The 25,747-nt window shown below is 40.2% G+C and overlaps 1 protein-coding gene across 5 annotated transcripts in view; it reads right to left on the bottom strand.

The window, feature by feature from the left end:
• SPAG9 (sperm associated antigen 9) overlaps positions 1-24,322 on the bottom strand; it is a 96,051-nt gene extending 71,729 nt beyond the window's left edge. For 3 of the 5 annotated variants that reach the window (XM_081162954.1, XM_081162955.1, XM_081162956.1), the window contains exons 1-2: positions 23,837-24,322; positions 4,021-4,141 (exon numbers count right to left, since the gene is read on the bottom strand). In XM_081162954.1, the coding sequence (XP_081019080.1) occupies positions 4,021-4,141; positions 23,837-24,139 (424 nt within the window). In that variant the 5' untranslated portion in view covers positions 24,140-24,322. Of the gene's footprint in view, positions 1-2,834; positions 2,914-4,020; positions 4,142-23,836 lie in introns of all 5 variants that reach the window. The other 2 variants (XM_081162957.1, XM_081162958.1) reach the window with 2 other exon arrangements.
• Positions 24,323-25,747: the final 1,425 nt, after the last annotated feature.

Here is a 25,747-nt window from a genome sequence, read left to right as displayed (position 1 = left end):
TTCACAAAGAATTTGAAATAGCTTACAAGAACATATAATTATTCATTATATATGTATAAAATGTGGATCAAGGAAAAAAACAATTTAAATATGCTAGTCGGGAAAGATCCAAACCAGTCATTATGTTTGCACTTCTAAGTTTCTTCTGAGTTTATGAGAAGCAAACATAAAAAAAAAAAGTAGCCATTAACTAATTCTCATTAGAGGAAAGAAGAAAACAGTTCCTCAGGGAAAACAAAATTGTTAATAGATGGCACAGCTTCTGGATGACAGATGTAGTCAGACATTTTTAAAAATTAGTTATTTACTACATAGTCAATAATATTGGAATAACTATGAGTGGTGTCAGATGGGTACTAGACTTATTGGGGTGATCACTTATATCATAAGTTATATAAATGTCTATAATTAATATAATATTGTATGTTAACTGTAATTGAAAAGTTAATTTAAAAAATAATAGTAATAAAGATTATACAACAAAGAAAACATGATGTTAAGGAAAAGATACAAAATTATATATATACTCCAACTATAGTGACATAAAAACATGGTACATATGGAAAAAAGACTAGGTCATAAACATAACCCCCACCCCCCCACACACACCAAAAAACTCCTATAATTCTTTGACTGCAATGATCATATCATATTCTTCTGTACCACAACCATACCTAGGCTGAATGTCAGGCATACAATAGTAGTTTAATATTTTTAACTGTATTAAAATGTCAATATTTACTTGATTCATTTAAGATAATTTGGTTTATAAGATAGAAATACTCAATATACAACAGAACTAATGACTATAAAGTAGTTTCTGATGAAGAACCCATTCCTGCCACACTATGAATGGCAAGGCTGAACATAGACTCCTTACACAGTTGAAATGCACCAACAGGTCTTTCTCAATCCACAACTTCCTTATTCCACTCCATATGTATTTCAGATTCTTCCTCAAGGTTCACAAGATGTTAACTACCAAGAAGTGTCGCTGTTACTCCCAGATAAGAAATAATACACAGCATTTTTGGAAAAAACAAAATATTTCTTACAAAGTTCAAATTTTGAAAAGAGAGCAACCAGAAATCTCCAAAATCAAACGTGACCACAAAATTTTTATGGACTCAACTTCTCGACACTGTGAAATCATGACAATCTGATAGATTCCATACTATCAAAGGCTGTAAAATATGTCTTTTAATTCAGTTTCTATTTCTTGACATTTTCTTGCTTCTTAAATAGCAAGTAACTACAACCAAAATTTCCCCTTTTAACATAGGAAGTGGTCTTCAAAGCAGAACTTGGACTTTTATTGTGGCTATTTTTTAAAAGGGATATGTGCCCTAAAACACATTAGCCAGAATTGGCAGCTGTTTAAAATTAAAGACTCTAACATGTTATATAAAGATAAACATGAAAATTAGACAAAATACTATTATCATATGGTACTCAAAATATGGCACTAACCAGAAAATCCATCCCTCCTCTACTACAGGTATCATCATCAGTAATTTCTGTGACCTTAAATAAGTGCTTGTTTATTATTTATTTATTATTTAAAGAATAGTTTTTATTGCTTTTTAGAGAGATAGGAAGAGAGCCTGCTGGGTCCTAGGCTCCTCCCCTTTGCCCATCTTGGGCTCCCAGGATGTCCTCTGGGGTTCAGTCCCTTTTGTGATGTTCTGTCCTTATTGTATCTCTGCTGGGAAGCAAACTGGGGTGTCAGGCTGAGGACCAGCATAACTCAGGGGAATGGGGCCATTGCTAGATATTCATGGGATTGCAGGAGGCTGTTTTGTAGCCACAACCAACTGCAATGTCTTGACAGCGGTGTCCACCAGCATCTGTGATGGGCACACATCTGCAAACATGCATGGATAGTTCTGGCTATCCTGGAGTCCCATGATCTTGTTCTCCCCTTTCTCCTCATTGTCCTCAGTTCCTGGCCTTCCCCTTTTCTTTTTTTAATATGCTTTTATTTGATTTTAGAGAGAGGAAGGGAGAGGGAGCGAGATAGAAACATCAGTGATGAGAGTCATTGATCAGCTGCCTCCTGCACACCCCTTACTGAGGATAGAGCCCAAAACCTGGGCATGTGCCCTGACCAGGAATCAAACAGAGACCTCCTGGTTCATAGATTGATGCTCAACCACTAAGCCATGCCAGCTGGGCAAAGATACCTTATGTTTGAAAATTACTTTGAATTAAAATAGAAAACAGTAATCAGTACTTTTGAGAGAGAAATGAGAGAATGGATACCACAGAACATGACAGTTCCAAAAAAGGTAGATAGGATTCACTGTACTGAATAACAAATCTTAATTAAGAGACTACTATATTTTATTTACATTTATGAGAAAGGAACAGGAAGTAGGTTTTTAAATTTTTAGAAATAAAAAAGATGAAGTATATGTGAAGAAATTAGTTCATTCCATTTGGTTACTTTTGTAAAAAAAGCAGTAGTATCTCCTTTGAATGTAAGAGAGATGTTTTAGTATCAAAACTGCAATTTCAATCAGATTAATTAATGCATAAAAGAATTCTAGACAAGGAGTTCCTTCCTTCCTAATTAAAAGTTCCTTATCCAAAACTTGGTACTCTTCAGAAGTTAAGAGGGAAATTTAATAGGTAAAATAATGAGAGGTTGGTTCTGTCACCCGTGCCATTAGTGTTTGGTTCTAAACTACTACATAATACTTGATATGAAAGCACAATCAAGTTAGGATTAAAATATTTCCAATAGCACATTTTTCTTCTTCTTTGAACAGAAAATGCTCAACTCTTAAAATATACCAAAAGTTTATAATTGCCACTAGATGAGTGGTACTCACAGTATGTGACTCCAGGAGTGTTATTTGTTAGTGTGTGCACTGTGCAGTCCATCATACAGCTCTCTACCACCTCAAATTTCTACAGTAAAATCATAGAAATCATTCGATGTATTCAGTGTTAACAAAGGAAGGGTACAGCAGTCTAGGTATCTATAAGCCTAAAAACACAAAGACATGACACATGGCTTATTCTCTACCACTCTAGTTGGCTTCTGTTACCAAATATTCCTTGGTTCCCTTTTACGATATCTGCCTAACAGCCATGTGAGTTCTCCTTGAATTCTACGATGCCTGAACTCCAGATCCCCAGTGACTCTAGGGTTAACTATTAGGCTCTTCCAGAGTCCTAGAGGGTGCAGTCGGCTATCACACACACTCCAAGCCTGGTAGTGAAGGTTATCCATCCTGAATGCCAGTCCCTTAACAGCAGGTGTCACTATGTACCCTTAATGGGTGATGTGCAAATGGTAAGTGCTGGCCATCTCTTGCTGAGATGGAAAACTGGAGAGTACTCTGCCTGCCTGAATCAAACCTGAAAATAGGCCATGAAGCCTCTCCCCCATTTCTTTTTCTAATTTTGTCTTAATTAGGACCACTTTCATTAGCCAAAAAGGGGAAATCATCCTTGGGGTTTGAAACAGCAATTATTTTAAAATCAAGAATAGTATATAAAATTATATTAAAAATGAAATGATTCTGAAAAATGACAGTCTGTTCCCTTAAATGCCCTCAGTTTTCCACTAACAAGGAAAAAGAGAATTCAGTCATTTTTTTATACATACTTCAAAGCTAGAACTTTTCTTATATTTTTAAATCCCAAAACAATACAGAAACCAATGGAACTTTGTGTAGTTGATCAAAATGAGAAGAAATGATCTGCATGCACACACCCCAGAATCCTGCACAGTGGATCTAGCACAATGTTAACTATAAACAAAGGCTGAGAGCTAAATTGAAGAAGAGAGTGTTATAGATATTTCTGATTTAGTCATTTCTGCAGACATGGGTGCTACATAAAAATTTGAACAAAAAAAGAACTAAACTTAGCTTCCGGGTCTCAATCTTGAGTCTGGCATAACAATTCCAAGCATGTATTTGGAACCCTAGTCAAATGTCAGGATGAGTCATTGTACTATTAGAGCCTACTCTTTAATGTGTACTTATGAAGAGAGGTCTTTTTACTTACTCTGGTCAGCATAGTTTTTTGCTTTTAGTTCAAGTTGTCTTGTTTGAGATTCTAAAGATTCCACTCGGGTCTGTAAATCCTTTTTTTCCTGTTCTTGAGAGTCTTCAAATTCAATGAATTTCTAATAAAAGAAATATTTATTATATTCATTAGAGAAATGAAAATTTTTAACATTATCAACTCCTGTGTTTCTTGGTATCAAGTATCACAATTAGGCATTAACTACTCAAAAAGATCTCAGAATCATGAACTTAGGTTGATTTTTTTAGTTTCTCTATAAAAATTAAGTTTTAAAACCTCCAAATATAGAAGAAAAGGCTGACAAAATAATTTGTTTATGAAAAGTGTTTTCACATCATATAATAGACATTCAATAGGAAATTCATATATCCTACCCCAAAACAGAAAGAGCTTTACTAGTATACTTGCATACTCACCTGAGCTCAAGGTACAATTTTTATGTAATTTTGTACATAACATGTACAACAAATAGAGAACCAGAGGATGATGAAGTAGCAATAAATATTTGTTAAATGATTATTTGATTAATGGACAGTCTTCTATTACCTGAATCATGGAATTTAAATTCCTAAGAAAAAGAGCATGTCCTAGAAATATCTCCACCCAATTACTAAAACTGTTCTCATCAAGGAGATTATCACTGAATGTAATCCTCAAATCTCAGTCCTCAGCTTAACCAGCACCTTCTGACAACTGATCACTCACTCCTCCCTAATCAAAACTTTTTTTTTTATTTGGCTTCCAGGACGTCTTTCCCTTTACTGGCTGTCATTCTTGGTTTTCTTTGTTGGTTCTTCCTCTTCTCCCCAGCTTAACACTGGCAGGCTCAGTTCTTGGACAACTTTTTCTCTTTGCTGTTTACTCTTACTTCCTGGTGATCTCATCTAGTTTCATGGCTTTAAATACTGACTATACGCTGACAACCTCCAAATTTCTAGCTTAATCTCTAGCCCAGTGATGAATTCCAGATGTGTATGTCCAACTGCCTACTGGACAACTTCATTTAAATGTCTAGTGAGCATCTTAAACTTGACATGTCAACACTTGTTCCTCCTCCTGGTCTCACTTAGCTTATTAAATTACTGTGGTCAATTGCTCAGGCCGAAACTTCGGAGTCAGCTTTGACTTTTCTCGTTTTCTAATACCTCATATCCAATCTATCAGCAGATCTACCTTCAGATCCAACCACCTTCCTCTTCTCCACCCCCAACCTGGGCTGTGCCAGCATTCATTATTTATTGTCTAGATTAGTTCAATAGCAATAGCCACCTAACTGGTTTCCTTCCACCCTGGCCCCTCTACAATGCATCCTCAATACCAGAGTTAGGGTGATCCTTTAAAAAGTAAGGCAGATCAGCCCCAGCTGGGTGGCTCAGTGGGTTGGAGCGTGGTCCCCTACACTGGGTTCGTTCCCAGTCAGGGCACATACCTAGGTTGCGGGTTCAATCCCTGGTGCAGGTGTGTGTGGGAGGCAGCTGGGGGTGTTTCTCTCTTCTTCTCTCTCCCCCTCAAATCAATGAAGCATATCCTCAGGTGAGGACTAAAAAAAAAAAAGTAAGGCGGGTGCAACAAATAACAAAAAGGCAGATCAGTTTACCCCTCTGCTCAAAATCCTCTGACCGCTTGCGCTCCCCCAAAGGCCTCTCACCGCCTTCGGGACCAGCACAACGCACCGCCCTCTCACTGCTGACACGCCCCTGCAGCCCGCACGCCCTGCTGCCCGAATCCCCTCTCCGCGCGGCTCAGGGGCTCACTCTCCCACCCCCGATGGTCCCTGTTCAAACGTCACCCTTTTACTAAGAGTTTCCTTGCCCATCCTATTTAAAAATGTACTACCCACCCCCTGCTTTCCTCTATGTTTTTTTAATCTACAGCACTAATCCTCATGTAAAACAAAATACTGTATATTTTAGTAGTTTATCTTACTCTTGGCGTTGCCTCCCTAACCGTAGGCGCCACGAGGGCAGGGGTTTTGGTTTTGTTTGCTGTCGCACGTCTCGTAGGAAGAATGCGGATAGCACATAGCGGGTGCTCGAATGTTTAAACAAATGAAAAAACACAGACTTCCAGAGTGAAAAACCGAAACCCACGCAGAAAAATGCAGAGTTCACAGAACAACACAGCTATCACTAAATACACCTTAGTGTTCATAGGAATGTTTTGTCCCTCTGTCCTGAAGCTTCGGTCGCTGCGGCGGACGCTGTTCTGGCGCAGTGTCTGCCCTGCGGAGCTCTCCCGTTCCACCCTAACTGTCCCGTTCACGCCCTGCGAGGTGCGGGCTCCGTCTCCCGAGGCTGGGCACACGGCGTGGCCCCGGCTGGTCGGTCCTGGGGTGCCCGCCAGTTCTGAGGAAGAGTACTGCACACCTCCTGCCCTCTGGAGCCACAAACTCTAAGAACCCAGCAGGCGTAAGCTGCAGGCAGCCACCTTCCCCACAGAGAAAGAGCGTGCCTGAGGATAAAGACGACATGAAGGCAAACCAAGAGCAAGGGGAAATGAGACCCGAAATGAGGACACCATCTGAGGCCCACATTCGGCAGTTCCTGGAGCCAGCACTCCCAGGCCTTTTTTTTCTTTCTCAGTTACATACACCAATAAAGTCCCATTTTACTTAAGCTTGTTTGAGTGGGTTTTTATCATACGAAACTGAAAGCATCCTAAAATAATCATCTACTTTCCCTCAAGAGACATCTGACTTCCTTAAATCACTAACCAATGTTTTTCATATTTTCTTTCTTTTCTTTTTACTGATTTTAGAGAGAGGAACGGAGAGAAACATCGATGTGAGAGCGAAACATCAACCAACCGGGGATAGAACCCATAACCCGGGCGTGTGCCCTGACTGAAAATGAACCAGCCACCTTTCGGCGTACGGGATGCCGCTCCGACCCACCGAGCCACACCAGCCAGCACTGTTTTTCTTATCTTTGAAGCTTGAAACCTACAACCTCGGAAACATTGGTTCTTTTTTAATAACTAAATTTACTGGAGTAACACTGGTTAATAACATTTACATACAACTTTCAGATACACAGCTTTATAACATCTATACAGTCTACTGCACGCTCACCACCCAATGCTCAGTCTCCTGTCACCACACAGTTGATCCCCTTACCCCCTTCATCTTCTCTGCATTCTTCTTTCCTCTGGGAACCTCCCTTCTATTGTCTGTATCTAAGAGTTTGGGGGGGCTGTTTGTTTTGTTTGTTCATTTGTTGCTTTTGTTTTAAATCCCACATATGAATGAAACCATATAGCTCTGGTCCTTTTCCGTCTGACTTATCTCACCTAGAATCATACTGTCAAGATCCATCCATCTGTCACAAATGGCAATATTTCATCTCTTCATGGCTAAGTAGTAGTCCACTGTATATGTATAGCACATCTTTATCCAACCACCTATCAAAGGATACTTAGGTTGAAACACTGGTTCTTAATCATTTGGGAATTTGATACATCCATGAACCATGTTTCCCTGGAAAAAACATGCCCTTACCCACTCCAAACTATGCCTATTTTTCTCAAGGTCTCAGAGACCCCATAAGTCCTTCCACAAACCCCCATTTAGAACTCCTGCCCCATACTTTTCTATGAAAATACTCCATATTTGTGAGGCTTCTTAGAAGCCTCAACCAACCATTGTTTACTTTTCCAGAATATTAATCTAAAGACAACTATATGTGGAAGGAGCAATGGATACAGTAAATATAAGAAAAGAGACAAAGTTGACAAATCTTTCAAACAAGTCATTCGTTTGTTCAAAAAATTTCTACGACTACTTACGATGTGTCAGGCATGTGGAACATGACTGTGAGCACCACACTATCCCTGCTTTCCAAGGGTGTTCACTGGCTACAAACTGAGTGCAGGCAGATAACATAAAGGTTCCATGGAACAGAAAAACAACAACCGTATGTTGCTAATGAAGTATGAGTAAATTACTTCAACATTTTTACCTGGGGATATAAGCAAAGACTAAGTATCAATAAGAAAATGTCATTATTTTTTGGCATGCTTTGAAAATGATGCTCCCTTGGCTTACTAAACTGCTTTACCTGGGTAACTAGAAATTCTGATTTTAGGTTTCTTTTGTGCTATTAATAAAATGTTGTTTTAAATAACAAAGAGCAGATGTTTACGAGTAACACAATGCTGTGCTACTAAACTCCTAACAAAAAACTTCACCACTAACAGGGGTAGGGAGCGGGGGTGGGGGAAATGGGTAAATGTGGTCAAAAGGTACCCATTTCCAGGTAGAAGATAAGTAAGTCTGGGGATGAAATGTCCAGCAGCACAAAAACTACAGTTAACATACTACTCTATTGTATGTGTGAAAGTTGCTGAGAAAGTAGATATAAAAGTTCTCACCACACAAAAAAATTTGTAACTGAGCGAAGTAAAGAATGTGTTAACTAACCTTATTGTGGCAATCATTTTACACACTCTCTCTCTCTACATATATATATATATGTAGATCTTTTACAATGTACATTATATACCTTAAATTTACACAATGTTATATGTCAATTATTTCTCAATAAAGCTGAGGGGAAAACAAATTTTACCACTCTTCTGCCTATTCAGAACACTTTTCTGACAGAGAGAGGAAACATCACACAGACACACAGCTTTATGTCTGCTTGGTTTCTTGGCGACCCAGTTTGGCTACAGAAAGGCATGAATAATCCATAACTGTTCAACAGTCACTACTATATGCTTACTCTACAAGCATTACTTAGACCTACCTAGACAATTCAAGCTTCAAAATTTTTTGCATTTTCTTAGGATTACTGAGGCCTTATATCTATACTGATAACCTTAAGTAAATATGGCAAAAGAAAGATTTTCCCTGCCAAAATTGTGTGACAGTTCTTGGATGGGCAGAGCTATTTATCGCCAAATGGAAATCTCATCTCTGCAGTTTCCCTTCACAGGAAAGGACTAGCAATAATGAAAATATTCTATAGCAAACACATAATCCCAGGACTTTCCTTCCAGCAAATTAAAATATAAACTTACAGACTACAAAATGAATTGCCATTTCTCATAAGGGTATGTTTTTTTACTTTCTTATTCTAAATGGTGGATTTTAAGCTTTTTGGCATCATAAACTCCGAGAATCTTTGAAAATAGATTCTTTCCCCAGGAAGGTAAATATACGAAACACAAAACAATGCATTTATTTCAATGCAACTTCAAGTTCTATAAGAAATCAAGAATGATTTTCCCCCATTTATAAAAATTGTAAATGTTGGTTTTTAAAAAACATTAAAAAAAAATTCCCTCTGCTCTTGAAAATACCCATTTTAAATGTGTATTACAGCCCTAGCTGGTTAGGCTCAGTGGATAAAGCGTCGGCTCTTGCACTGAAGGGTTCCAGGTTCGATTTCGGCCAATGGCATGTACCTTGGTTGCAGCCTCGGGCCCCAGTTAGGACAAGTACAAGTAGACAACCGATCGATCTGTCTCTCTCTCCCCCCTCTTCCACTCTCTCTGAAAAGCAATGGAAAAACAATATTCTTGGGTGAGGATTTAAAAAAAAAAAAAAAAAGAAATGTGGACCGATTCCATTTCTATAGAAAGACTATACAGCATAGGGAATATAGTCAATAATATTCTTATAACTATGTATGGTGTCAGATGGGTCTGAGATTTTTTGGGATGATGATTTAATAAGTTTTATAATGTCTAATCACTGGGGTGTACACCTAAAACTACTCTAATATTGTATGTCAACTGTAATTGAAAAAATGAAATGATAAAATTTTTTAAAAAGAGATTGTACAAATAGACTCATTTTATAGACTTTCCCCCCTATATTGTAAAGGTATTTACAACAAAGTTACCAATACAGTTAGGTTTCCTTTTGTTATTGTAATTTGCATATAACAATATTTCTAGGCAAAGTGAATACAATTCTGGAAGCTCTGCCCCAGCCAGAAGCAGACTGAAGAAAAAAGTACATGAATGCTCATAAGAAGCCTAAGGGTATCCATAATCCACTTAATGTGACTGAACTTTTTGCCAGTGGCTTAACTTTATAAAGTTGGGCACCCTCTATTACATTTGGCAAGTGACATTAGGGCAATATAAAAATCAGGGCAGTAAAGGCAGTTTTTCAAATTATGAAACCATCCTTCCCCTGGAAAATTCTGGTTACTCCCCCCAGCATAGGAGAGTTTATCAGGTCCCTCCATTATGGTAGTGTAGGGTGCGCATCTCCCCTCAGCCCCACTCCTCTCTCTCTCTGTCTTTATGTCTCTCTGTCACACACACACACACTTTTTCAAAAAGTATTGGGCAGGGGGTAAGCCCATCAATGGGCCTTTAGCATGTATGATAAGCACATCTTAACTAGATACCCCTTTTCCCTCTCAATAACTAATCGGTCAGCAACAACACTGACGTAACTTCAGATAGAACTCTCCTGGGAGCAACCAGACTCTGTTAAAAAAAAAAAAAAAAAAAGCAGTAGACAATACAGACTTATGTCAGGATCTAAAAAGAATAAGCTTTGTGATAAAGCCAAATGGTTTCAAGTCCAGATGGCTTATAGGGACTGCTTTGCCCCACTGTTGTGAAGAAAAACAAACGAATACTTTGAAAAGCAAGCTCCCGAAGTTTAAAAAAAGTCCCTAGAGGTTGTTGCTTATTCGAGTAAAGATGCAAGAGACAAAAAAGAAGAAAAAAAAGGCCTTTAAAGTAGTAACTTCGACCACAGTAGTTGTCTAAAAAGTAATACCACCAAATAAAAGGCTGATTTATTTGCTTTGTATCCACCAAGACATCTTCTCATTTCCTCTGCAGTGTCGGGGAAGGAAAATATTTCCATTATATTTAACAATTATTGTTCAATTTAGTTAAGTTCAGTTAAATGTAATAGTTTTTCAGTGTAGCATCTTTTAAGAAACTAGAGGCTAAACCATATTAATAATGCCCAAGGGATGTGGTTCCCCTACCCTTCCAAATCCAAAATGTGGAAAATTTTCGAATACAAATGATTCTGAAAAACAAACAAAAAACACAAAAATTATTCTGTTTCTTCACAACAAAATAGCAAGCGAGGAAAAAAAGAACTGTTACAGATCAAGAGAAACTTAAGGGACATATTAGACCAAATGTAATTATGTGGACTACCTTGTTTCAATCCTGATTGAAACAACCAACTGTATTATGAAGTCCTGGCTGGGTGGCTAAGTTGGTTAAAGCGTCATCCTCATATACCAAGGTTGTGGGTTTAATCCGTGGTCAGGGCACAAACAAAAATCTACCAATGAATGCATAAATAAGTGGAACAACAAATCAATGTTTCTCTCTCCCTTCTTCCCTTTCTCTCTCTAAAAATAATTTTTTTTTTAAACCCTACATTTATGAGACAATTGAAGAAATGTGAACACTGATTAAATGTTATTAAGGAATAATCATTTATAACTTTTAGGTGTAATTTTTTTAAACTCTATCTTTTAGAAGTACACTGACGGTAGTCTTTGATCTACTCTAAAATTATGGTGCAGCCCGGCCGGGTGTGTCCCAGCGGTTGAGCATTGACCTAGGATCCAGGCGATCTGGGTTCAATTCCTGGTCAGGGCACATGCCCGGGTTGCGGGCTTGATCCCCAGTCAGGGGCATGCAGGAGGCAGCTGGTCAATGACTCTCTCATCATTGATGTTTCTATCTCTCTCTCTCTCTCTCCTTCTCCCTTCCTCTCTCTGAAATCAATAAAGATATTTTTTAAAAATAAAATAAAATAAAATTATGGTGCAAATGCTGAGGGGAAGGAAATAGGAGGGACAGATAAAACAATACTGGCTTGATGGTGTTAACTGTCAAAGTTGAGTGACAGGTACATGGGAGTTCATTATACAATTCTATTCTCTCTAATACTTGGATATTTCCATAACAAAAAGCAAATAAATAAGTTGGAATAGAACTGTTAGTGGCATTTAAAATAAAATGACAAAATATTGTAATAAGTTTCCTGTCGTTAAAAATCAAATGTACATGCACAAAGGGGCATGTACAAGGATATTTGTTGAAGGGCTATTTTTAACAGTTTTAAACTGGAAGATAAATGTCCATCAATAGTAAGTATATATGATAGATCTGTATCATAAAACTATGTAATTAATTAGGAAATTGGGGAAGGGTAGGACTGAAAACAGGATGAATGGAAGTCTAAAAGTACTAGTTAGTAATATCCCTAGTAGGTCTCCAGAGCTATCCCTTAGCAGCCAGGTAGCTCCCTTACCTATTCATACAGAAAACAGGAAGTTTGTTCCCTGAAGAAACTCAGTAAAAAAAGACTCTACACTAGGGGATACCAGGCACAGCCAAATGAAGAGAAATGAAGTGAAAATCTATATATCAAACAGTAGTACTGACAGGCCCCTTTCTCTCCTTCCCTCACCCACATTCCCAATAACTAGGCTTATCTACTACTCCCCTGCCCAACCTCCACAGAGATTACTACCTTTCTTTGGAAAACCTCAACCGTCTCTAAGAAAAGACCATGGGGTACTGAAATCTGGGTTCCCAACAGGCAGTAAACTGCATCCAGCCACACAATGCTTAAGGCCCTCAGTTTTTAGTGCCTGGCTCTTAAAAACTTGAAGGGATAATTAAGGGTCATCAGGTACTTGAAGCTCAAAGATAAAGACCAAAAAAGAAGGGGGGGAGGCGGCTCTGAGGAAAACAGACAAAGCAGGAAACAAATAAAAACTATAATTAATATACTCAGAGACCAAAGAAAAGTCACTGCATCCATGACACCAGAGCAGTATGCTATTTTTAAAAGTGGGATTTGGAGGGAAAGTAACAACAAAGAAGAGCTCTTACAAAGTATGAAAATGAAAGAATTTAGCACTTATTCTGTTTTTCTTGTACAAACTATACTTTGGGGTAAACCAAACAGTTGATGAGGGGGAAGTTCTCCTTTATAAGAAAATTTAGCTAATAAATGCTGAAGGATTGAGTGAGAATAGTGCCATTTCCCAATCCTTAATGAAATAATAGGGAATATCCAGTCACTGTTCAGATTTGCTTGGTTGTCTCATAAATGCTTTTATAGTCAGGTTCCAAACAAAGTCCACATGCTGCAATTGGATGATACATCTCTCAGGTGTCTTTTAAACTACAGATTCCCAAGTCCTTTCACAGAGTGATCGTAGCAGCCATTGATGATCATAAGGGAATACGATAAAGACATTGTACAAATATAATTTAGATCTAGCCAGACAGAGGTTGTTGCTAGTTATGAGTAAATGAAATTCAATAGGAAATTTACAGAAAAGGAAAGTAGAATCAAGAAAATATGCTCAACAGACTGACAAATTCCGGGCGGGGAGATAAACCAAAGAACTCATATACTTATAAGCATAGCCTGTGTGTGTGTGGGGGGGGGGGGTTAAATGGGGGACATCTATAATACTGTCAACAATAAAAACATTTTTAAAAATACATAAATAAAATGATACTATGTTAAAAAAAGAAAGAAAATATGCTCAACCATGCCAGTGACCTGAGAAAGGAAATTAAAACAAGAGGCTGTTTCACATACATCAGATTGGCAATAGAAACCAAAATATCTGACAGTGTCAAGTGTTGTCAAAGATACAGGGAAATAACTCTTATACGCTACTGATACATATGCCTCCTTTAAGGATTAATTTTATACTACTCAAACTTGACTTTTGAATTATAAAATTAGACTTAAGTCTTGTCAAAAGAAAATATTCCTAGATGTTAAGAAAAACAATGACCTCTACCTAAAAATCTATCTGAACAGCACTGGCTTATCTGAATAGTTACAGAAAAAGCATCTGACAAAATTCAACATCCCTTCATAATGAAAATTCTACAAACTAGGAATAGAAGGGAACTACTTCAACCTGATAAAAAGCATCTATAAAAACCCAACCCTAACATCATATTTAATGGTTAAAGACTGAATGCTTTCCCCCTAAGATCAGGAACAAAAATATTTTTCACTCTGGTCAGTTCTATTCAGTATTGTACTCGAGGTTCTAGTCAGTGCAATTAGGCAAGAAAATGAAATACAAGGCATCTAGATTGGAAAGAAGTAAAACTACCTATATGCAGATGATACAATATTGTATACTTAAAAATCTTACAGAATCCACACAAAAAACTCAGAACTAGTAAATAAGTTTAGCAAGGTTGCTAATCGAGTATATTTCTAAACACCTTGCAATAAAAGTTTACTATTCTTCAGAATAAATTTTTCTTCAAATATAAATGCTGTTTTACTAACCATTTTATTTGTTACTATAGGGTACTACTTTTGTATCCAGTTAGAAGCGCCTATCAAAAGATTCTAAGCAGCCCTGGCTGGTGTGGCTCAGTTGGTTGGGCGTCATCCCTTGCACCGAAAGGTCGCCAATTTGATTCCCAGTCAGGGCACAGCCCAGGCTGCAGGTTCGGTCCCCAGTTGTGATACATGTGAAAGGCAGCAGATGGCTGTCTCTCCCTTCCTCTCCCTTCCTCTCTCTCTAAAATCAATAAAAACATATTTTAAAAAAGAGATTCTAAGCACATAGTTTGGCACTTAACCTTCATTTGTGTGGAAAATTTATTCAGAAAGACCAACTTATTCCTCAACCTGTAACTTAAAAGTAAATATTTGCAGCCCAAATGAATACAGAAAGCTACGATTAAGTTTAAAATAATCCAAGAATCATGGTGCTAACATGACTTTAAGATCACCTAGCCCAACCTTTGCAAATGAGAAATAATCCCTACAATACTTCTGACAATAGTTCCAATGAGCTTCATATTTCAGTTTTTAAAATGCATAAATATTTCTAGAATATCTATTATGCATAGGACAAAGTAGGTGAAGTGTCCGCAATAACTATACTCAGGAGAAGTTATGGTTTTTCTGTATATGTAAAAGTCAAAGGAGTTATTGACTGAAGAACTTTTTGGAAGTTTTTGCATAACTTAACATCAACAGTAAAGACAACATCTTGAATGCACAAAAGAGAATTTTAAATAGTTAGGCTTAGCAATTTGACCTTCAGTATAATTATCCATCCATCCAACAAACAAACAAATAGTATCTATTAAATACCTACTGGATCCCAGTTGTTTAGAAGGGACTTAAAGCACTAGGGTAGTTTGATATAACATTGGAAGTGCTATGAGAGGGGAAGAATAGTATGCTGTGAGAAGATATAATATGGGCACAATCCACACTTGGTGTTCATAAAAAGCACCCCAGAATTGAAATCTGTAAGATGAATAATGTTAGCCAGGCAACAGAAGAGAGAAAGAGAGCACCAAGCATTCAGGCAGCTTTTAAGAAGGCCTGGAAAGAATACACCTTGTAAAACACATGCAAAGTGTTGAGTATGGCTCAAAAAGGAAAAGTGAGCCGGGCCGGCATGGCTCAGCAGTTGAGCATCGACCTATGATCCAGGAGATCGCAGTTCAATTCCTGGTCAGAATGACACAAAGGTCCAACTCTATGGAGTTTGGATTCAGGGCAAGAGATGTGGGTGGCCTGAAACAGAGAAGAAATGGATTTGGAAAGAAAGTGATTCCAGAAATATTTAAAAGTTGGAAACAAAAGAAAGTAGCGATAGGGATGAAGGAGAGAAGATGACCAGGCATCTGGCCAGGTGGATAGTGGTACCTCTTATGAACATAGGGAACAGAGGAGGAGCAGTTCAGTATCGGGAGACATTCGTGTCCAACAAACAAAAATATGGATCAGAAACTCCAGAAAGATCTGACCTTAAAGTTTTTAAGCTGTCAGTCAGCTCCATGAGGAAAGAATCTTGTGTGTATTACTCACCACTGTATCCCCAGCGGACACAGGACATAGTTGACACTCAATAAATATCTGCTGAATGAATGAGATATACATTCTGGAACTGACAACAAATGATAACTGAACTCACAGGAATGGATAATATAAGCTAGGCAGTGTGCAGAGTGAGAACTAAAGTGGACCTCAGAAAGAATGCCAAGAAACACCAAAACTAACTGAGTAAGAGGAATCCATAGTCGGAAAGTAAGAAAAAAACCAGGACATGTCAAAGTCACAGAACCAAAATATAATGTTTCTTAAAGAAGCAGTTACCGAAAGAGTCGAATGTTGCTGAGAAGTATAAGGAATGAGGCAGAAAACAGAAGAAATGCATTTTGAGAGCTACTTACGCGTCAGAATTTTCAAGAACAACAAGCAGGAGAAATTCTGACTACCTATGCCTAAAGTTTGAGATCTAAATAATTACTCTTATGAGATGAATTATTTCCTCAATGGGCAGCTCACCCTTTTACAAATTTATTTGTTCCATCTAAAGTGCCTTCTTCTATAACATCATCTTTTTTATATGCATGGCATCTATCACAATCTGTAATTAACTGGTTCATTTATTCTTGATTACACTATAAATTCCAATAACTCATGGGCTACCTTCTTTGTCTGTTTTGTTTGTGGCTACATTCCCGAAGCCTAGACAGTGCCTAGCTCAATAAATATTTGTCCTTGCTGATCATCTATGTGTCTGTTTATCTTTCTATCAACCTATAGTAATGGGATAGGACAGAACTAGAAGGTAGCAGAGTTTCCTCCCAGCCCTTAAAAAATAACTGTGGGGGGTGAGGTGGGGAGGAAAGGGACATCTGTAATACTTTCAACAATAAAGATAAATTTAAAAAAGAAAAAAGAAAAAATAACTGCAGGAAGAGCAAGTGAAAACACGTTTTAAAGGACAATAACAGAACCCAGAATCACAAAAATCCTAGACTTAATCCCTGAAGGGGATCCAATCAGCAGGACCGCAAACTATAAGTGAAAAATTATTCTTGGCCTCTATAACCCTAGTGGAGCAGGTAAAGCAGTAAGAAACAAGATATCCTGGAAAATATGCAAGACTGAAAAAAAACATTAAACGTAGAGTCAGTTTCTGAATTTCTATATATCCAAGTTTCAAAGGGAAATATAATCCATGACATTTTTACACTATAGTTTTAAATTAAAAACTTTAACCAATTTTAATTCAGTTTTACAGATCTCAGATTTAAATTTCTTACAGAAAAGCAGCTAAACTGCGAACAATCATTTCTTCCTTTACAGATGAATGACATTAGTTCACTATAAAAATATTAACACCTTACTCATCCCTATAACTGACATATGTTGTGCTTTTAAAAATTATCTCAAATAGAATATCTGTATTACAAAATGTTCTCAAATATAAATACTACTGTGGTTATGTGGTAAGAATGCTCTCATTTTTTACAAGATCAGTACTGTACGTACTGAAGGGTCAAGTGTCATAACATCTGCAATTAACTTTGAAATGGTTTTAGCAATTAAGAAATATGTAGTATATGTGTATATATATGTTGTGTGTATATACATACACACATACATACACATATAAAGGTAGATAAGTAAAACAACTATGTACTGAAATTAGGTAACGAATATACAAATAATGAATGTACTTTTTATTTCTGAGAGAGGAGGGAGGGGAGAGAGAGAAACATTGATTTGTATTCCACTTATTTATGCATTCATCGGTTGCTTCTTGTATGGGCCATGACTAGGGATGGAACCCGCAACCTTGGCATATTGGAAGGTGGCTTTAACCAACTGAGTTACCTGGCCAGGGCTACAGACATATTGCTAAACTGATAAGAACAAATACTACACTTGATCCCAAGATGAGATATACACATATTTATGAATATCAGCTTTCTGAATAGACACATTACATGTTTTATTAAACTGGGCCTATATTGCTATTTTTTAAAATCTCAATCTAATTATTTAGGTAACAGCTGTATTCATTATGAGTGCTGAGCACAGTACAAAGGTGTTTTTAAAATAACTCAGCCATTAAGTCAACAGAACAAAACAACACATATTTGGCTTGATTCTAATACTAGCTCTCCTGAGAACCAAGGTTCCGTATGATTTAAGTATGCAGCATGTAGTTACAAGTAAGCTATGGAGTCCAAGAAACAGAAACCAACAGTACGCACAGAATTGGATCTGTTAACGACGGGATGTACGAAAGTCATTTAGTGAGTAGTCCTTCTCTACTAATTTATTCCCTGATTAGAGGTATCTATCTGATCCAGCTAGGTACTTTACCCATTTTGCTCTTTTTTTTTTTTTGTAATTTTAACTAAGTAAAAATGTGAATGTCGCCATAGCAAGGACATATCATTATATCTCACACACCTAGATTCAGAAAACTGAAGGAAAAGAAAGGGTGAGATCTATCTGTCTTAAGAGTTAAACAATGGTTAACTTATTACCATTTGGAAAAGCACCACCATCACCACCACCTACACACACTCCCCTAGAGAACAAAAAGATTGTTCATTTCAGAAAGTGTCTGGAAGTAGGAACTGACTAGGGGCAAGAGGCAGCATGTAGCTTATTCAAAGAGATCAGCAAGAAAAAACAATGGTATTTTTTAAAATACGAAAATGTGTTTTTTAAAAAGTGTGTTTTTAAAGGTATTAGCTTTATGTACAAAACAATTTAGGTAATGCAGAGATCAAGGAAGCACTAAGATGTAGCCTGAGCATTCTAAAATTTAGGTTTAAATGAATAAATTAAGACCTAACATTCCAAAAAGCTGCCGACCCTTGCACTAACTGAAGCAACAGAGAAATTAAGTAAGCACCTGAGTCAATTCTTGGACCAAAAATCTTTAGTTCACTGATGATACCACAAGATACTGGTTTCAAAAACACTAGATACCATACAGAGGGACTTCACTTTTAAAGGAGTTTGAAAACTTTAGTAACATGTATACTCAAACATGTAAGATGTCAAATGTTAACACCCCATAGATAAGCAACTTGTTCTGTGCTGACAGATCATCTGTGCACATAACTAAACTGCCCTTCTTCCCATGCTGCTCCACGTTATTGAAATAAAACCTACATTATAACAAAGTTCAATTCCTTAGGACACTAGAGCTGATAGAATTAAGGCTAAAAAACTGAAGAACCGTTATAATCACTAATTTAAATCACAACTGTGCTGCCCAGGCCGGGTAGCTCAGTTGATTAAACTGTCATTTCAATACACCAAGGTTGCAGGTTCAATCCCTGATGAGGGCACATACAAGAAGCAACCAATGAATACATAAATAAGTGGAATGAACAGCAAATCGATGTTCTCTCTCTCTGCCTCCTCATTCTTCTCTCTGTCTAAAACCAATAAAAAATATAAAAATAATAAATAAATAACCACTGTGCTAAAGGCACAAAATAAACAATGTTGAAGTAGAAGTGAAATTTTGGCTTTTTAACTTAAGTCCTCAATAACCACCATTAGCAAATTAAAGCTGTAAGTATGGAAAATTACTCTTTAGTCACTTGATAAAGTCACAAAATAGAAAAGATTCCAATTTTCCTTTTTAGTGTTTATTAAAGAGATTAACTTAACTGTCACTGTAAATTACTTTGCAAACAAATAAAAAATACCCTCAAATTTTAATTGAAATATTTGTGTGAATGAATGCGAACTATAACATCAATAGAAAGAACACTATCAATGCCTGCTCCCCTGCCCACAAATGTTATCATCCACATGTTCACACACTTCCAAAGAAAACCAATTGATCAAAATCTTCATACAAAACATTAGTTTTGTTACTGCTTTAAGTGCTGCTTCACTGGGGAAAAGTTAATTAGAAAAATTCTCAGTTTTTTCATCTGTGCACTTAATCACCCCAATATTTTAAGGCAAGCCACAGCACAGCAGTCACAAACACATCTTCCCAACAAAGGTATTCTCTCTTCAGCCCACTCTCTCCATCTACGCTTCTGTCATGCACGGAGAGGGGAGGGAGGGTGAAGCGGATGCATCTTCATTTAATCTGCAATCTCCCTCCACCCAATCATGCTAACTAAACCCTCACTTTGAAAACAATGGTGCGCCCTGGCCTGGGAGCTCAGTCGGTTAGGGCATCTTCCTCATACACCAAGGTTGTGGGTTCGATCTCCAGTCAGGGCACATGCAAGGATCAACCAATGAGTGTATAAATAAGTAGAACAGCAAATCTATTTCTCTCTCTCTCTCCCTTCCTCTCTCACAAATCAATCAATAAATTAAAGGCCAGCCAGCTGTGGCTCAGTGGTTGAGCATCCACCTATGATTCAGGAGATCAGCGTTTGATTCCCAGTCAGGGCACATGCCGGGGTTGTGGGCTTGATCCCCAGTAGGGGGAGTGCAGGAGGCGGCCAATCAATGACTGTCTCATCATTGATGATTCTATCTCTCTCTCTCCTACTCTTTCTGAAATCAATAAAGATATATATATATTTTAATTTTATTTTAAAATTAATTAAAGGGAGGGAAGCATGAAGATAAGAAACAGGCCCAAAGAATCACTTGAACTAATAAATTCAGGGAAATTTTCTATTAAAATAAATTACTCAAGCTCTGGCCAGTTTGCTAAGTGGTTAGAGAGCCAGCCTGCAGACTGAAGGGTCCCGGGTATAATTGCAGCCAAGGGCCCGTGACTCAGTTGCAGGCTCAGTCCCCGGCCCCCACTGGGGTGCATGCGGGAGGCAACCAATTGATGTACATTGATGTTTCTCTCTCATTCTCTCTTCTCTCCTCTCTCTCTCTCTCCCTTCCACTCTCTCTGAAAAGCAATGGAAAAAGTATCCTCAGGTGAGGATTAAAAAAAGAAAAACTACTCAAAGTGCCCTCACCAGGTGACTCAGTTGGTTGAAGCATCATCCCATACACCAAAAAAAAGGTTGAGAGTTCGATTCTTGCTCAGGGCACATGCCCAGGTTTTGGGCTCAGTCCTCCGTAGGGTGCATGAGGCAGCTGATTTGATTTTTTCCCTTTCACATCAATGTTTCTCTTCCTCTCCCTCTCCTTTCCTTTCTCTGTCTAAAAATATCAATAAAATTTAAAAAATCGATTTACCAATAAACTGTTCATAGATTCACAAGGCTTACTCTAGAGACAAGTAAGTTCTAACTGAAGTGAACATTTTTTTAAAATAATATTTATTTATTTATTTATTTATTTATTTATTTATTTATTTATAGGTTTTAGACAGAGTGGAAGGAGAAAAGAGGGACAGAAACAGGAGAAAGAATGAGACAGAGAAATATCAATTTGTTGTTCCATTTATTTATACATTCACTGGTTGATTCCTGTATGTGCCCTGACCAGGGATCAAACCTGCAACCTTGGCTTATAGGGACGATGCTCTAACCAGCTGAGCTACCAGCCAAAGCAAGAAGTGAAATTTAAGCTGAGCCTAAAATGAGGAGCTAGCCAGGGTGAACCTTTGAAGGAAGAGCATTCTAAGCAAAGGGAACAGCATGGGCAAAGGCATCAGACAGGACTTGGTTAAGGCATGAAAAGATATATGGCCAGAGCAGGGAGCAAGAGATGAGTAGTAAGATAGGTTTCTTGACTCACATTTGAAACTGGTCACACACAAAATCAGCCCTCCCTAAGGTTGTTTTTAAAGACTCACAAAAACAGCAGCTAACTCCACACAAAAAGTGCAAAGAAAAGCAAAGAAAAAGACAGAAGGTATTCAAATTAAGTAGTATCATTATAATAAAGATTAAATTTCTGATTCCTTGCTGAGAATTCCTGCAAGCAAGAGATGATTATAGCACTCCACTAAAACATTCTCACCATTTACATACCCTCCTAATTTTCCACAAAGGTGCTTAGAATTTACACTTTCTGGTGATGGACAATTTCCATGCTTTCAAATACTTTTGCTGTAAATATCCTGAGGCCCTTTTGCTATAACAGGCTCTTAGTCTCCATATTAAGGCCACAAACAAAGCACTCACATAAAATTAAACACACAATTCACTTTTGCATATGGGCCTAAAAGAGACTGAATTTCTGGGTACCTGGTAATACTTGATTTATGATCTTATAAAGACTGATAACAAGGTGGTTTTTATGTTTGTGGTCTGGGAGTTGGCTCATCTAGCATTTCATTAATGTTCTCTATTCTCCAGTAATGGCCCTTTGCCAAGTTTTCACAGAGAATTTATAGATGTGTTTGAAAAAGTATAAATTACAAAAGAGTCACTGGATAAGCAATTTTTAAAAAACCATTTACTTAAAAAAAATTTAATACACAATCCAGAGCCTAGCAGTTAGTTTTATTTTCTGATTCTGCAACCTGTGGCAGATGGTTTTCTTAGCCTGTGTAACCCTGGCATTTTGTCCACATTTGCATGGACTGACAGGAGTTGAAGGCTGAAGAAAGCTATTCTTTCATCCAAGGCTGTAGGTCATGCTGGGCTGCTCCTCACCTGTGTATACGTGATTAATTCCCCAGTCTCTTCCAAGTACATCCGCATACAGGCAACGGCCTGTCTGAGCATGAAGACATGGCATGCCATTTCCGAAGTAGTCCATGACCTCTATTCTATAAACAGTGCTAACAAAGTAGTGGAAATTGTGATCCCATCCTCAGATTTTTTGCAACCCCTCCTTCCGTATAAGCTTGGAAATGCTCCTGAAATAAAGTCAATTGTGTTTGGCAAATCCAATGGCATTCCTTTGAGACAAATGGATCACAATATCAGAACTCAAAATCATCATTACAGACAAGCTTAAAAAAGATAAATAATTATTTGCTGATACAAAGGTATCCATGACAAGACAAAAAGTTTAAATTGTGGTACTACTTTAAACAAATCTCATATCCTAAAAACTTTTCAAGTATTCTTGAAAGATAACATGTCATTCCTTCAATAATGAGTTATTTAGCTTCCCTCAGTCACCATGTATTTAGCCAGGTGTTGCTAGATGCTCAGGGAACAGAGATGAATAGGCCACTTGGCCTGCATTAGAGAGTTCCACAGAAATAACGCCGAGACAGCCTGAAAGCTAAAATCCTTGCCTGTCTCAAAAAGTCAAAGATTACCACTTGCACTCCAATGCTCCAAATGATTCATAAACCTTGGTGAGGGTACTGAGGTCACTGCTGAGGTGTTAGCACCACTTAATAACCGGCCTAGTACACCTGGAAATTGCAGTCTGAAAAGGGTCACCAACAGTCACCTGCACCTCCTCAACCCCGCCCCCGCAAGTCCTCTTTATAAATAAACTGAGGGTTTTTAAAGGGAACTGTCCAAGGTTACCACCTGATATGGAGGAATGCTTTGGTGTAGGATACCAATAACACTGCACACTATACCTACAGAGTACTGCTATACAACATTCAAGTGTTGACAAAGTGTCAATCAAAGCACGTAAAATATAAAATGAAACATCCTTCTCAACAGGGTTAGAGCGTCAAGAAGAGACTGACCGAAAGAGGGAGATCTCTAACTTCCCAAAGCAGTAACCCCCTGGAAAGGTACTGGAACCCGCGAAAGTTACACAGCCAGGACGGAAGTGTTGACATGCACCACCGTCCCCAATGGTAAAAGTCTGAACCACCGTCTGACTATCCTGCGGTGGTCGGAAACTTCCCCAAACTACAAAGGGCAACCAGACATCCTAAAATCTCGGCCCTCAGCCAACCCCAGGTGCCCTCAAGCCAGGCTGTGGCTTCCTCTCTGGGCCTTGCCACCCCCATCTCACTCCCTCCTGGACACTCACTAGCCTGCCTCGGTTTCCAAAGCCGCCCAGGGGTCCCGGGGACCTCGCGCTGCGGTGCTGGGTCCCGGAGCCTCGGCCGCAGACCCGCCCCCACGAGGCCCGACGCGGGCGCGCCCACCCTCGCGGGACCGGCCGCGCGACCCCCGCGGGCGCTGGGACGCGGCCCCGCCCTCCCGCCGGCCGGCCGGCCCTCACCTCCTCGGCGTGCTTGCGCAGCGCCTTCTCCCGCTCATACTGGGTGATGAGCTGCTCGTTGTCGTCCCGCAGCAGCTCCAGCTCCACCTGGTGCTCCTGGTCCTGCGCGAACACCGAGTCCAGGTTCTCCAGCACTGCCACCACCAGTGGCATCAGCTCCTTGACCACCTCCTCGTCGTAGCGCCCGATCAGCCGCTCGAACTCGCGGTAGATGGAGCCGGCCAGGCCAGACACCCGCTCCGACATCACGGCCCCGGAGCCGCCGGGCTCCTCCTGGTACACCACACCGTCCTCCAGCTCCATGGTGGAGAGCGGGCCGGCGGGCGGGCGGCCCGGGACGTCGCCGACTGAGGGGCCAGCACCGGCCTGCACACCGGCCCGGCTGGGACTAGGGCTGGGCCCGGCGGGGTGGGGGCCCAGGCCGGAGGAGGGGAGGGGTGGGGTGAGCGCACTCAGCCCAACAGCCGCTGCACCAACTGCCTGGGCGGCGGGGCCGCGCGCGCCACACGTCACCCGCGGGGCGGAACCCGCGTCGCGTCCGCCCGAAAGGCGGGGCCCCGGTGGTGGCCTGGCGCGGCCAGGGGCGGGGCCTATGCGTTTCCGTGCGCCGGCGGAGGCGGGGCCGGGCGTCGCCGGCTGAGCAGGCAGCACCGCCCCCTACGGGTCCTGCCCGGCTGGGGCTGGGGTAGGGGCTGGGCCCGGCGGGCTGGGGGCCGGAGCCGGAGGAGGGGATGCGGGCGGTCAGCGCAGTCATTCCAACCGCCTCTGCACCAACTGCCTGGGCGGCGGGGCCGCTCGCGGCACACGTCACACGTGGGGCGGGGCCCCGTGGGAGGTCTAGCGCGGCCGGGGGCGGGGCCTATGCGTCCTCGTGCGCCGGCGGAGGCGGGACCAGGCGTCAACCCGGGCGCCGCTCGGACCGTGCGTTCGCCAGTGGGACCGACTGCCAGAGGGGGGGCCTGTGGGCACCCGGCGGGATTTGTTGGGCGGGTCCCAAAGGAAAGGGAGGGGTCTGGGAGCGTACCTAGCCGTCCCGAGTTAACACAGCTAACGTTTCTATTGCTTTTTGCAGTTCACAAAGGGCTTTCTCGTTTGTTCCTCACAACAGGCGTGGTGAGGTAGACGTTTGGCCCCCGTTTTACAGACAAGGAAAGTAGGCCCAGGAAAGTTGTGGTTCACTCAAGGTCACGCAGCAGGAACGGGAAGGAGGCTGATCGGAGACTTACACCAGTTCTGATTGAGAATTTCCGGCTCAGAGAAAAATGGGAAACAGAGGAAAAGAGAGTAAGTGCAAAGCATTCTGGAGAAGAATATTGTACCGTCACACCTTGGCGCTCTCCCAGACACTGAGTTTCTCCGCCTCTCCTGGCCAACTTGGGAGAGTCGCATTTCCTGGCTCCAGCCACCCTCCTTTCCTCTAGTCTCCAAGAGGGGGCGGAGCGGGGAAGTGGGGGCGGGGGTGTTGAGGAATAGAGAAGAAAAGGAGTGGAGTCACTGGAATGAAAAAGCCCCGTGATACTCGAGTCTCCGCCGCCTGGGATGGCATCACGTGTGGGGAATGACACAACCGCCAAGCCTTAGGCGGGCTGAGTCAAGGGTCGCTTCCGGCGTTCTCGTTTAGCTTCAAAAATGGAACTAAGACACTCTCCAAAACTGCTTCTCTCCGAAGCAGGTGACTCAGGAGTTCTGCGGTCCGGTCCGACTGTCATAAGAATGGGGGCCTGGGGAGGAAGCACTTGGCTAAACAAGGGTTTAGTGGGGGGAGTAGCCACCTCGCAAGATCATAAATATCCACAACTTGGTGTTTACAAATTTCAAGTTCTTCCTACCAAGTAACGAGCTAGTTCCCCAAAGTCTCTCAATCTGGACCCATCTGGAGACCCACGAAAATGTATGGAGGTTGAGAGAGAG

This window comes from Miniopterus schreibersii (genome assembly GCF_964146895.1).
Source record: "Miniopterus schreibersii genome assembly, chromosome: 16".
NCBI classification, from domain to species: domain Eukaryota; kingdom Metazoa; phylum Chordata; class Mammalia; order Chiroptera; family Miniopteridae; genus Miniopterus; species Miniopterus schreibersii.
The sequence above is the reverse complement of the archived record's forward strand: the minus strand, read 5'-3'. Positions and strand labels throughout refer to the sequence as shown.